The sequence below is a fragment of the Branchiostoma belcheri genome, unplaced genomic scaffold (assembly GCF_001625305.1).
Source record: "Branchiostoma belcheri isolate BF01 breed outbred unplaced genomic scaffold, Haploidv18h27 scaffold20, whole genome shotgun sequence".
Classification (NCBI taxonomy): domain Eukaryota; kingdom Metazoa; phylum Chordata; class Leptocardii; order Amphioxiformes; family Branchiostomatidae; genus Branchiostoma; species Branchiostoma belcheri.
The window spans coordinates 345519-359820 of NW_017803491.1; the positions used below are offsets into that span (position 1 = coordinate 345519).

At 41.5% G+C, this 14302-nt stretch overlaps 2 protein-coding genes across 3 annotated transcripts; one reads left to right on the forward strand and one right to left on the reverse strand.

Moving 5' to 3' along the window:
- The first annotated feature begins 1245 nt into the window (after positions 1-1245).
- On the forward strand, positions 1246-4685 carry LOC109469216 (transmembrane protein 196-like). 2 transcript variants are annotated; one of them, XM_019767668.1, is made up of 3 exons: positions 1246-1848; positions 3596-3658; positions 4146-4685. In XM_019767668.1, the coding sequence occupies exons 1-3, from the start codon at positions 1612-1614 to the stop codon at positions 4485-4487; spliced, it is 642 nt and encodes a 213-aa protein (XP_019623227.1). In that variant the 5' UTR covers positions 1246-1611; the 3' UTR covers positions 4488-4685. The 2 variants fall into 2 exon arrangements, with proteins under 2 accessions (XP_019623227.1, XP_019623228.1); XM_019767669.1 differs by lacking the exon at positions 3596-3658.
- Positions 4686-4788: 103 nt separating this feature from the next.
- Positions 4789-14294, reverse strand: LOC109469214 (nuclear valosin-containing protein-like). The gene is made up of 22 exons (XM_019767666.1): positions 14088-14294; positions 13770-13843; positions 13535-13584; positions 13300-13384; positions 13007-13094; positions 12390-12822; positions 12154-12218; positions 11649-11783; positions 11254-11355; positions 11006-11123; positions 10716-10857; positions 10404-10541; positions 9915-10054; positions 9614-9693; positions 9308-9430; positions 8826-8993; positions 8435-8557; positions 8004-8103; positions 7731-7837; positions 7441-7517; positions 5905-6079; positions 4789-5322 (listed from the first exon to the last, which is right to left on the reverse strand). Exons 1-22 carry the CDS (start codon positions 14172-14174, stop codon positions 5272-5274), a joined length of 2661 nt encoding a protein of 886 aa, XP_019623225.1. The 5' UTR covers positions 14175-14294; the 3' UTR covers positions 4789-5271.
- Between the last annotated feature and the right edge of the window lie 8 nt (positions 14295-14302).

Below are 14302 nucleotides of genomic sequence, written 5' to 3' on the forward strand. Positions count from 1 at the left end.
ACACTCACGCACACCCGCTAACCCCTCTGTTCCACGAATTTTCACGTTTGACTTTCCGATTGAAATGTTGGGAATGTATCCAACTGATACGCCAGCGGGAACATTCTACATTCATGAATGCAGTTACCATCGCGTTACTGATACGCATACAGACCGTGCGACTGATCAACACGGACGCTGCATTAAAACATCTCCTGATGGCAGAGTATATCATGAGGAGGCAGATACATCGTTTGTAATTCCCCGTACGCCTGATGCCATGCTGATCAAAGATCAGTCCTTCTGCGCCTGAGGGGAAGTCGGGTTACATTCTCGCCGCCCCAGATAGTGTACCGTATCTTTTTAACCCTCCAAACCAACGTTCGGCCCCTTCTCCGCTGCTTGCTAGACAATAACAAAGGTAGCCTGCACATTTTTCTGAAATCCCTAATGTCACAGCGTCAACCAAATGGAAAGCTTGGCACGCGGTCAGTTATATTCACAGTTTATCCGTGCCATTTGTTAAGGGAGGGGTGATATCCAGTGATCCAGACCGTAGGATGTGCGTTCAGCACCAAGGATGCCCCCGAAAATGAATGGTTTGTCAGCGCTCAACGTTTGGCGCTCACACTTTGTCCATTTCCTTATTTGAAGTGCAAATAAGCCAGTCTCTGTTTGGTCTCTGTTTTGATCTGGTTAAGCGTCCTGATTGTGAATATTGATCAGCTTGTTTTATTTATTGTGACCTGGCGATCAGCCAATCGTAGGTCTGCGACATTTTTTATGTTCCACGTAATAATACTGAGCTTCTGACTGGTAACAGTTATGTCATGAATGCTGATTGGCGGACTGAATATGTTTTGAACGGGTCAATTCGATAAGAGAAACAGAAATGTGTAATAACCCCACTGATGAAAATTTGATCTTGTTGAAGAAACATGAAACACCCCAAGGCGCAACGTGGTGTGTGTTGGATTCTATATTCCCCAAGGCTTCTGCCAGAAAATCGGAAACTCGCCGCGGTTTTGTGTCCGTTCTTCTTTAATAAACTCATGACCGGGAGCTGTCTTTTTGTACTGTCTTCTTTCTGTATATTTGTATCATGTGTGAATGCTACATTTTCGAACATTACGTATCAAAGAACAGAAAAGACCTGATCCCTGTGCCGATTTGAACCCCGTATGGGACTGATTGGACAGGACCACTATTCTTTTACTTTTTTTATGATGCTACTTGCCACGTGCCGTTAAGATATGCAAAATGAACCCATCAGTTGATTCTTTGCTGACGGGTAACATTTTCCCCCAGTACAATCAATACCGCCGTGTAAGTGGGTTTATTTTAATCGAACCTGATACAGAACAATTGAACGCCCCGAGGTCATAGATCCTAGTGAATAATTGATATCTATCAGTTTCTTGTTCGGGCCAGGATACTACACCTTTGAGTGCTGCACAGTAATTCCCTCTATCGTCTACTTACTTCACTAGGAATCGGTTTTACAGCACACTTTCATCACACCTCGACGGGAATTCGTGAAGGAACCTTCTATCGGGTTGTTGCGGCAGCTGAACCGAGCGGTGTTATAACAAACGCCCTAGCTGTAACCCGTCAAAAGTGGCGGCTCCAAGCATGGTAGGTCGGAGGTTCTTCTCCGAATGGGAGGAGAGGCAGCAGAACGAAGAGGCCTTGGCGGAGGCCAGGCGACGCCGGGAGATGAGGGCGGTCACGACGGCCCTGGTGGTTCTCTCCAGCCTGACCATACTAGTGGGACTTGTGACGATCGGGTCGGGCATTGCCGCAGCTTTCCAGCCTGGCAATACAATCGGTTCCGTTAACAGCCTGTCTGCTATCGCCTGCGGGACCTGTGTAAGTTACACCAAGTGCTATCATGAGAATACGTAAATTACAACGACTTTATTTAGTGTGTGTCACATAGCGGACCAGAATACCATCTCTATTCAGCTGTAGCTGGCATATATTTTAGCATGCATGAAGCTTTATCGCAGAGGTTCCAAATAGAGCCGACCCTTGTTAAACAGGGATGCATGGTAGCCAGCCTGCACATTACACTGATTTGGTTTTGTGCCAATCATCATCATGCACGTAATGACATTATGCTGGCTTGACTGCCTTGCAGCGTTTTTGCACCTTTCGTGACTTTTTACAAGCGTCAATTCTAGCTCATACATTTCGGCGGTACGCTACTGGCACGGCCTATGCATAACGTCGAGTTATTTTTAACTGGTGAGGAGTTATCAATAGTGATCGACAAAGCAAGCCGTGAGCTACGGACTTTTGTAGATAAAGGCGCTGCATTATTTATGTACACATGTCTCCATCCAATTGTCGATGTTCGATGGAGTAATTGATGAGAAAGCCATGATTAAGCTACTGCAACACTCTCTAGCGTAGCTCACAACATATGTGTGATCATCACAGCTTCGGGAAGAATGGTGAAATTGAGTTACAGGGAAGAGACTGTACGTCAGTCGGAAACCACATTCGTCTATTAGCTGAAATGCATTTTGTTAATGCGTTCGACTCAATTGCTTGGAATGTTTTCAGGCCGAAAGATGTAACCTAACGCTCTTAACTCGACGTGCTAGTCACGATAGTGTACCCGTCTTCTCACTGCAGTAAACGTCCTATTAATTGTAGTCATCGGCTTACAACTAATGAAGTTCTATCATATCGTTTTTCTCTTGGTTATATATTATGTACGGTTTATGAAAGCTTACAGTGATGAAATAGAATGAAGCATCCTGCAACTGGTGGCGTACATGTCTTTTCGTATTTAAACACTGTTTTCGTATTTTTACAAGCACTAAATTCTGTACACCGCTTAGATTTTAATTTAGATGACTCAGTATTGAACGATGCATCTCACGAGAGGTTTTCCCTGCGCAATGGAAAAGTCGGGAATTGACCCAGGCCCCCTTGCCCAATCAAATGTACTGACGAAGTCTCCACACAACTGTAGTGAAAGGAAACAACTTATTCACTTTCTACACCCCTTTAGTTATAGCTGCATGCCAGAAATTTTGTTGCCTGTGACATAAAACTATTCTTATTAAAACCTTTACATTCTCACAATAATTTGATAACGTAGATTTGAAGAAAAAGAAAATCCAACTAAAGCGTGAAAATAGATCTTTGCAGAAATATCCAAGGGGAGAGCCAAACACAGACATTGAAAATGAGCTTTCCAGACATGGGCTCTTTAGTTGTAAATCTTGTTCTTCCTTAAAGGCGCCATGCCTTGTCACGTCATTCCTGAAGATGCCATGTCGACTGAGTTCTAGCAGTGTGGTCTTGAAGTAGGAGACGTGGGTCAGCCTCAGACTTAATCTTTTGCATAGCCTTATATACTCAATACCGGCAGAACTATGACGTGTGTACCAAACAAAATATGGCCATTCTATGTTCGTAAGGTACATAACCGACCTGGTATTTTAACACAATAGTAGAAAATGATGGCTCTAATGTGCATGAGTGGTTAATGTATCTCAAACCCAATGATAACCTCTTAATAAAACTGCAACTGACTAACAAACAAGTAGATGATTGACAATGTCTTAAGGTCATTTTCAATGTGTGCTTCCCCTTTCCACAGTTCTTGTTCAGTGGTGTCCTAGGCCTGGTGCATGTGGGCTGCAACAACTCATCTGCGTGTCTGGTAAGCTTGGCCTTTTCAAACCCTGTTATTTGCTGTTGTACTATTGTTAGTTACAGTAGTACTTTCTGCCCTATGTCACTTCATGGATTAGTTGAAACGGTAGCCAAAAAGTTGATCACAAGTGACAATTTGCACACATTTGTTACTACCATTCTCATGGAATTCTCTGGAACACAGCCTAACAGATGGAAATCTAGACTACAGTCAACCAAGACATATTGCCCACTGGTAGATCTCCCTCATAAATCTCTATGGGACTGTCTGCACTTTTCAACTTTCCTTACACTAAGTTATAGTATCACCTGCAGCAAGGATGTATGTTCAAAGCACAATTCTACTACGTAATCTAGGTGTGCTCCTGATCCACTTCTGAGGGGATATATTAACTTCTCTCACTGTGACAAATGAACTTCATATCATATCATATCATATCGTATATCATATTGTATATCATATCATATCATATATATGTTTGTATTCCCCCCAGATTTTGTGCTTCACTGTGGGCTGTACCATCTCCCTGATCTTCAGCCTCGTATACGTCCAACTCCTCAGACTGTTTGTGGAAGATTTAGAGTCCGGGGAAATTCAACTCTTTGTTCCCACCAATTCCACCTTCCAAAAGGCGGTGACAGACCCTTTTGTGACGGTAGCTCTGGGGAAGACATGTGTGGTGGCTGCTGGGATTGGTTGTGCCACTACCATCATCCTAACCTTTCTGGCCTGCAGGGTTGCCTCTGAGGAGAAGCGGCGATTGTTCATGTTGAGGGAGGGGATAGACATGACAGAACAGCCCCACGGTGCTGAGGTTAGAACAACTGCCATATGAGAACAAAAAGTGAAGCAGTGGGTGAATCACACTAACGTCTTCTGTTTCAAGTGAAATACTAGTACTTTGTGCCTGGACAAAGTTGATTCATATCATCAACTTTCACAAAATGTATCTGCAATAAAGCATTCCAGGACTATTCTCATTGTAATCTGAGAGAAACTATGCATGATCTATGACTTTATTTAGGGCTACTATTTACTTTATTTTAATGTATATCTCTAACCTAAACATGCATGTCGTGGTCATGTAATATTGTGTAAATATAGTGTAAATACAACAAACCCTTGTAAATATAACATTTTTATGTCAGATGTGAACTTTAATATTCCATCACAACTATAGCACTTGTCATAAATGACTACACATGAAATAAAGTAGACAATTCACATATATTTTGAAATACTGGAAGATGTCTTGTATAGGTACTATAATGCTGCACAAACTAAAATAAAGTGTTTTGGTTGCTAATTTCAATATGGCAAAGGTACATGGCAGTTACTGTAAATATATTTTATTTTCTAGTACCTAAAAGGGGAAATGAGGCTTTTGCTGTTCTAAGTTCATGGTTGAAACAATTCTGCCATACAGTAGTAATACATTGAAAATGCATAATTTTATTTGCAGTGTCATGAATTTAATTTACTACCATGAACATTTTAAGATTTGCAGTATATTTCTCCAATGCAAATTGAGTCACAGTACTTAAAAGGAAATGTTAATATATCTGTCCTTTATTCTCTATCAATTTTCACAATTTGTCTTTATGAAGTTCGCCTAGTACCTACACCATCTGTCTGATTCTCTCCCACATCTTCTCATACATGGCTCGATCCTGCAGAACAAGGCAGAAAAACAGTAGTGAGGACTAACCTGAATAACAGGACAACCATTACAGACGGTGTTCCTAGTGAACAAATACCACGATTTTCTATGCTGAACTAGAGTAGATTGTGACAACTGAAAAGCTTAAAGGGTTTAGTGGCTCTCTACAAATGAACAATGTGAGATGGAGTAGATTTGGCTGATGTTTACATTTGAAGTTAGAACACGCCAAACCCCAGTGTGTAAAAGCACATGATAATAAGTTGAGAATGCCTTTGTAATTGTACACCATGGTAGAATAGGTACTAGTAATTAAACTGGTTCAGTGGCAGGTGCTGAGGCACTGCAATGACAACTTGCAATTGGTCATAATAACATGTCATTTCCCCATCCCCTGGGGAGCAGGGCCGGCAGTTGGAGCACAGCCTGAGGAATCCTCCACTAATCCCCCACAGTGTGAGCTGCATACTGACTGAGGGGTTACGTGTGAACATGTGGCCACCTGTAAATTATCAGTTGACAGCTGACAACAACACCTATATTGTCATGGATCTATACTAGTATTAGAGTACTACATAATACCACCATGCACCTTTTCTGAAACTGAAGGCCTGACTTTCTGGAATGCCTTGTTGAAGTGTTGTAGGTTGATCCTGATATGACCAGGTGAAACCCAGTCTGTGCCGGGTGCTGTCCCAGGATGCACCACAGACTCCCGTAAGGCGCTCATGGCAGCCTCACGCACCAGAGCTGCCAGGTCTGCACCACTGAAGGGGAAACAAACTTACAACATTTCTGCTGAATCCATCAGTTGTGAAAAACATTTAGAATAGTCCTTATAATCTATGGGTTGATTGTTCCGTTTACTGGATGTGTCCCTGAGCTGTTTTTTCAAATCGTGCCGCAGTATGCTAAATACAGTGTCAGAAGGGTCAGTGACATGCATTTCTATGTGATCAGTGCCCATGGAATGTAAACAAAAATAGGCAATTTTGCCGTTTTTACAGCCCCTACAGGAAAAATATCTTACCACTACACAATAAATATTAGATGATTTTGAAAACAAATCCTGGTAAAACTAATGATGGGATATGGTAAAAAGGGCAAATTGTAGAGATAACCCTCTAAGCTTAATACTTAGTAATATGCAATGTTATATGCAGCCAAAACAAGGCAGTGCTATCAGTGAGGGCAGTGAATCAGTCAGGGCTGGCGGCATGAGGTTACCAGTTTGCAGTCAAATCATGTATGGAAAATGCCATTTTTTATGAAAACATGTAGGCAGAATCAAATATTTAACCCATGTGGAGAAACAGTAGTTCCTTGGTTTAAAAAGTGTATGGTATGTTATTTCTTCCCTGCATCTTTGGCACCATGTCCATGCCAGCATGCAATTATGGAGTACACTGTAGTTGTCAGTGAAGAATTGCTGTAGGGTGGCCAATTAATGGTCACTTGAGTTATTTCCTGCTAAAATGGTTCTGGCCCCATAACTATTGATGAAATCATTGTGATGTTATAACAATTTGCATAAATTACTGTCTTGAAGACACTTGCTGACAAAACTCCAAGTCTACACTAAACAGCAACATGTACTTTTAGAAGACCTCAAAAGTCCCCAGTCATGGTTATGGCCCACCTTGACTGAGTAGAAATATGATCTTAACACACTGTCAGTTTTTAACAACAGTAATGTAATAGCAGGCTAATGAGCTGTTCATAGTTCATTAGATAATTGATTATCGTTACACAGCTAAGAGGCACTCTGCCTTACCAAATATCAGGATGTTGACATGTTCAGAAGGAGAAATACATCATGCAGATTGTTCCGTGGGGAATAGGCAATTAAGCTAATGTTAGAATCATAGATGTGCCAGCAAACGTGCACGTTAAACAACTGAGGCACAAAGTCACTCCCTTCCTGTATAGCTGAATTTGTAATGGTAAACTGGTTTGACAATATGGTCTTTGTGGCTTACAAGCTAAATGCATTGTTCCTTCCTGTGGTACCATGCTAGCAACACAAGTGTTTACAGTAACTGTTGTGTAATGATGTACATTATTAGCACTGGGGATAAGAGGCAATGAGTTTATACAAGGTGAAGAATATGAAAATGACTGTACATACGTGAAGTTGTTACATTGCGCATCTCTTGCTAGAGATGCCAAGCAGACGTCTTCTCCAATGGGAGGTCTAGTGCCATGCTGATATTTGGGGGGAAAAATGGACATAGTAACATTCAAAATATATCAGTGATCAATCAAAGACAATACAGCACCAATCCTTTTATTGAGTCAATTAAGCTGTATGAACCACCAGAAATCATCCATGTATCAGAAGGCAAATAGCCAAATAGAAATACATGTACATGTACACTTCACGACAGAACTATCTATAATAGGCCAGGTACAGCAGACCTTTGTGATAGTGTTGAGAATAGCTTCCCTGTCTACTTCACTTGGCAGCCCAACAAACAGGAGCTTGTCCATCCTTCCTGGCCGCAGCACTGCAGGGTCTATGATATCTGCACAGGGAAAGGCAGGAGACTTAAGACTATGTCGCAGAAGGTGAATGAATAGCAGTTGTATTCATATTGATTCTTAGGAATGTATGGTTTATGTCAATATGAATGTGAACATCAAAAAGTTTAGATGCAAACTGGCTGAAAACATGCTGCTGCAGTTCCTGACCTGGCCTGTTGGTGGCGCCCATGATAAAGACCTGCTTACGAGCCTCCAGGCCATCCATCTCTGTCAGCAGCTGGTTGACAACTCGGACTGCACCACTGGACTGAGCAAGACGGAATGTGTTCGCATTAGTGCACATGTAAAAGCATTTATGGCTAATTCTTTAAAACTGAAATTAAACTTTACATGGCATATCTGCAACAGTTAAGCTCTAACTGGGTTACAGCATTTTAAAATGTTTCTATGCCTGTATGAGTCGATTGCACTGCTTAGCAAGTACAAAATCTCGGTTTCTTAACTGAGGTTTTGTAATTTTGTGAAGAGTTTAGAAAATTTGCAATACATATTGGATACCATAACATGCATGATTGTGTCTTGAGGCTGACACTTTGAGGGTTAACAACTGTTATGGTGCTATTAGGTCTGTCTCCTACCTCCCCTGCTGAAGATCTCCTGGGACACAAGGCATCCAGCTCATCAAAGAAGATGACACAAGGTGCTGAGTTCCGAGCTCTCTGGAACACCTGCCTCACAGCCCTCTCACTCTCCCCTACATACTGCACGAGACAACAAGTCATGGTTGGAAACAAAGGCAGCATATGCTAGAAGAATGAAAAAAGAACCTTGTTTTTTTTTTTTAAATTTCAAACTAGAAGAGCAAGACATCTTTTTTCTGTATTCTGACCACTGTGCAATGCAACAATATTTTACATGAGAGCAACAAATCAGTCCATTCACTGATTTGAATACTTAACTTATCTCCACTGGGACATTACAACAAAATGGTTAGCACCAGATTGAAACAGTTCCTGTGACAAGCTTTACCATGTTCAAGAGTTCTGGCCCCTTGACAGAGATGAAGTTGACTCCTGACTCATTAGCGATGGCCTTGGCCAGGAGAGTTTTCCCACACCCTGGGGGCCCCGCCAGCAGCACCCCTGGGGGGTTCACCAGCCCCAGGGACTCAAACTTCTCCCTGTGCTTCACTGGTGCCTGGAACACAAACAACACAGAGGTATTATACACCATACTGGTTCCTGGGATATTTCTAATCGAACAAATTGTCCAACAGGTATCATGAAAGAGTGAATGTATCATTGTAGCTATATAGGTCCTGTATAACGGAATAAAAACATATTGTTTTGATACAAAAATAATGTATCCTTTCAATGTGATGTCACTCCAGATATGAAGCAATGAAAAATACCTTGTTTAGATGTGGATTTCAATGCAATATATCATCTTCAACTCTGTTATCTGTATCATATCATACTATCCTTTACACCATTAATGTATATAGAACAGACCAGTATGGCCATGGTCAGTTCCTCTCTGATGTCCTGCAGGGCACCAACATCATCCCAAGTCACATCAGGGATGGTAGCAAACCCTTCTCGCTTGGCAGATGGCTGCATTGTGGAAAGTGCTACCTGTACAAAACAACACACTTCTCAATGGAAAATACATGCATCACTGTGCTGCAAACTACAAATTTAGATATACATATATAGTCCAAAACCTTGTCCCAGTCTGGGCAGGACAATAGACAAATGTAACAACAGCACTGGCTACACTTTTTTCCATTTTCTGCAATTCTGATTGATGTTTCTGACCTGGAAGTCTTCCATCTGGATACTGAGATCCTGTAGCTGCTCCTGTGTGAGTGGGGGCTGATCCTTCAACCAACTCAGCACTGTACAAGTCACATGGAGGGAGGAGAAAGGAATTAAGCTTTGACAACATGGTAAAGCAATGTCATTAATAAATTGGAGGCAGACCTTTTGCTAGTTTTTTTCCAACATTGCAAATGTAAAAAGAAGATATTGGCAACTACATTGTATCAAAAATCAATCAAAATACGAGCAGCTTTACATATCATACATACAGCTTGAACAACAGAATCCTGTCCATTACCTGATGTTATATCTGCTGTCTGTACAGGGGCTTCCACAGATGAAGTACCTGCATCAGGTGGCACAGCAACCTCTCCACCTGTAACAGTCACCTCAATGTTCTTTCTTTTTGCTTCTTCTTCTTCACGCTCTGTAAGGATTCTGGGACAAAGTATAATCAGTTACAATAGGCAACACCACTGCAACTGTTGCTTTGATTCTGGATGAAAAACTTACCATCATTCTTCCAATATCACACCTACAGGCAACATACCATAAATTGTTTAGAATTCAAAATGAACTTGCTGCCTAAAGGATATAAAACATTGCCTCACCTGAGTGTTTCTTAAAAACAGTAACATTGCTAATGCAGCTGACTACTGGAAATAACACACATAACCCAGCAGTGTTTTGTGTGATTCATGATCAGGTATACTGGACCACAAAATGTCGAGCCTCACTGTAGTACAGCCCTATCTTAGTGAAAAATAGCAGTACAATTAACACAGACCTGTTGATAGCTGTCATGGCTGCCTCCCTGCACAGGGCGCTCAGGTCGGCCCCCACATAGCCAGGTGTCAGGTGTGCCAGCTGTCGGTAGCTGAAGCCTTCAGACAGCCGCAGTTTCTGGCACAGAACCTGCAGAATCCTGACATAGGGAGGAGCATTACACTTACAGATACATCTTTTTCATAAAATGCTTCTCTAGTAGAACAGACAACATTTGGCATGTAAGGACTTTTCTAAATCAGAGATATTTGCTACTGACATGATAGCACATGTCAAGATATAAAAATATGGTGTAAAACCAGTGTAGTCTTACCCCTCCCGTGCCCTTTCATCAGGAATGCCCATGGAGATTTCCCTGTCAAACCTGCCTGCCCTCCTCAGGGCTGGGTCCAGGAAATCTGGCCTGTTGGTGGCTCCAATCACCAGCACATGGGCACTGATGTTAGCACTCAGATCTGTGAATCAACATATCCTGTTAATACTATATATTATAGTGTGTTTGAACTAAGATGTACAACAGGTACTTAAGTTTTACCACCCAGTTACAATACATTATTTCAGGTAATATCAGGGGATAAATAAACCACAGGTGTAGAGACTGACCATCCATACAGGTGAGAAGTTGAGCCACAATTCTGCGTTCCATCTCCCTCTGGGCTGTCTCCCTCTTAGGTGTGATGGCATCTATCTCATCTATGAACAGGATACAGGGGGCACTGGCCTACAGAGGACAGAGTAACAATTATAGGTTACCTGATGGTAAAACTGGTGAGAAGTTATACTTCAACAACATTCACGAAAGATGCTGCTGCTAAGTACTGACATGAACAAGTCATGTAGAAGTCCCTTACCACTGCTTTCTCAAACAAGTCCCTGACTTTCTCTTCAGACTCTCCAGACACTCCAGATACAATCTCTGTGGCAGCAATCTTCAGCAGGGGTAACTCCAGCTCCTGGTATGGGGACAAAATTTGCTTGTAAACTGTTCATGTAGTGACAAGGATAAAACGAAGGAAAAAGCATTATGACTTTAACGTTATATCACACATTCAAAATCATGCTTTAAATTGAACGTGTGGCTAGAATTAAACCCAAATGGAAGCCCTCTGTAATTAAATCATAATGATTACTTCATTTGATATAAGGAATAAATCTCTATATTAAAGTAGATGTCTGGCTTTTTTTCAGCATATCTACTTCATTTTTAAACTAGTTGTCATGGACAAACTTGACATTTTGCACCTACCCCTGCTATTGCATTAGCCAGCAGAGTCTTGCCACAGCCTGGTGGTCCGTGTAGCAGGAACCCCCGAGGCGGGGTGACTCCTAACGTCTGGTACACCTCAGGGTGGCGCAGGTGAACCAGCAGTTTACACACCTCCTGCAGTACAACAATAAGGGAGGGTGCCACATGCAGTATTTTTATTGTGTAACCACATCATTCAAGGTGGCCATATTCTGGCAGATGTAATATCAATGTGTTAATGGATGTGGAATGAAAAACAAGATTTTAACCTAAGATACATGGAACTTTCTGTGTGCATAGCCTGGGTGCCATCCTATCTGTTTCCTGGGGCTCCCATAATCACTCCCTAAAATATGAGTATAAGAGTCCTGGTATAGAAATAGGATGGCACCCAGGATATTGCCAGCAGTCTATGGCAACAGATTTACTCTTGTACACTGGGAGTTCTAAAGGATAAATAAATCTTAAACATAGGAGTCAATACATTGAAGGGATATAAACCCACCTGTAAACAAGACTCAATACCACCTACATCTGCAAACTTGACTGTAGACTTCTGTAGAGCTGGACCTGCACATATCATAGCAACATTAGGTTAGCCATTGTCTGACATATATCTAGCAGAATGACAAGCTGTGAAGCATATACTTTCCATATTAACCCATCATTTATTGCAAAAAACTACCTATTTTGCCATCTAATCATTCAATTAAGTAACACTTGCGGAAATAGGACAACCACCTTTTGTGCTGTTTCCTTTCCTTTTCTTTCCAACTCCATCAGTTTCTTCTTCTGTTTTTCTCTTCAGCTTCTTCTGTGAAGTTGCCTCATCTTGAATAGTTTTGTCTGCCTTCTTCTCCTCATATGTCCATCTTGTAGATTCTTTTTTCCTGTCTCCATTATCTTTAGGAACATCCTTGCTGGTATCTCTGGTCTGCTTATCATCCATGTCTTTTGCAGTGGATTTACCAGGTTTATCACTTGCTTGTACACTTGAACTGGGAGTTCTGTCTACAAACCAGGTCTGGGAATTCGAAGGGGTGGAGTCTTGTGAGGCTGTGGAAGGGTTTACTGAGGTACCAGCAGGGTTACTATTTATGGAGGCACCACCAGGGGTATTACTAGATCTTTTGTTGTACAAGTCCAGCATGGAAGTGTTCATCATGTTGGTGTCCTGTTGAGGAATCAGATTAAATGTAAGAAACTAATTTAGAAGAAAGCAAGTTTTACATTGAGTATATAATTCAAGCTCAATTCACTCGTATCTACAACACTTTAATCCATGGTTTCACTCTCAGTATGCAGAGTGCTTGAGAATCTGTCCATGTTCAAACCAGTAAACCATACATTGCTCTTACTTGGTAACTTTCGTAATCTTCATTGTCCGCAGAGAAGCTTCCACTGCTGCTGTCTTCTGACTCATCACCGTCTGATGAAACATCATCACTGTGAAGAACAGTCATATAATCATACAATCCTTTTTACATGTTCACAGTTTTTTTATTACACGCATACAAGATTTTCTGGTGACATTTTTTCATAAATCATAAAACTACTTAGCAATGATATTGAAAGCACCAAGCATCATTTTAGGACAGAATAGGTAGGGCTATATTGGAGAACAATGTAACATTAATGGCAGCTTTCTCACATGTCCTCTGTCCTTTTCTCTGACAATGCCTCTGGGCCTTCCTGTCTCTGGCTTAGAGTCTGCTTCTGTTTGATCATGCTGTAGACTGGATGTCAACACACAAGTGATATTAGTATGTACATTGTAGCTAGGATATGGTAACTCTACCAACAAAAATATATTAATATCAAATCAGTGCATGCAACTTAACCATCATCTTTAAAAGAGCAGAGTAGAGAACCAAACTGAGGCTCACCTTTGTGCACAGATGCTCTGAAAACATTTTTCTTCCTTCTGCCATATTCACTGTGAGGTGGGAAGAGCAATTTAACAAAGTTTCAATACTACAATGTACTAACACATAAAGATGGGTACTTATTTTTTTCATATCATTAATCTTTGCTTAACAGTTACTGTTGCTCCTCAATCAGGGTTAGGGTTATTGGCAAAAAAATTCAATAGCCACGCTCTAAAAACCATATCTGCCTGACCTGTACTTGGCCTGGAGTTGTTCAGCCATGGTGGAAACATCCAGATGTTGTCCTCTGGGAAGACCTGCCAGATACTGAACAGGCACACACAGAACAGGCAACGTGACATGTAGTTTGCAGTGCAGTGTATAACACTGTGTAAAAGGTGACATGACAGAGAGATTCCACACACACAGGGCAACAGTGACAGCGCAGTAATGCTGTGGAAATATCTAGTGTATGCACAATATCAACGTTCTTTGTCCCATAATACCATGTGGGGTGGGGGGTGCATACAACATGTGACACGTTACGTTAGTCAAAACAAAAGAGGTTTACCTCGTGAACTCTCGCAACAAGTCGCTTGTCTGAGATATACCCTCCTCCATCAAATCCCCCTGTCAAGGACTTTTTCTTGCTCCTCATGGTGGGTACAAATGCCCGAAATACGATGCTTAAAGTTCACGAAGTCTAGTCCCAACTTTTCAACATGGGGGCAGCCATTTTGATTTGACGACTGATACAAGTAGCAGACGAAAACGCCACCTTGCAGC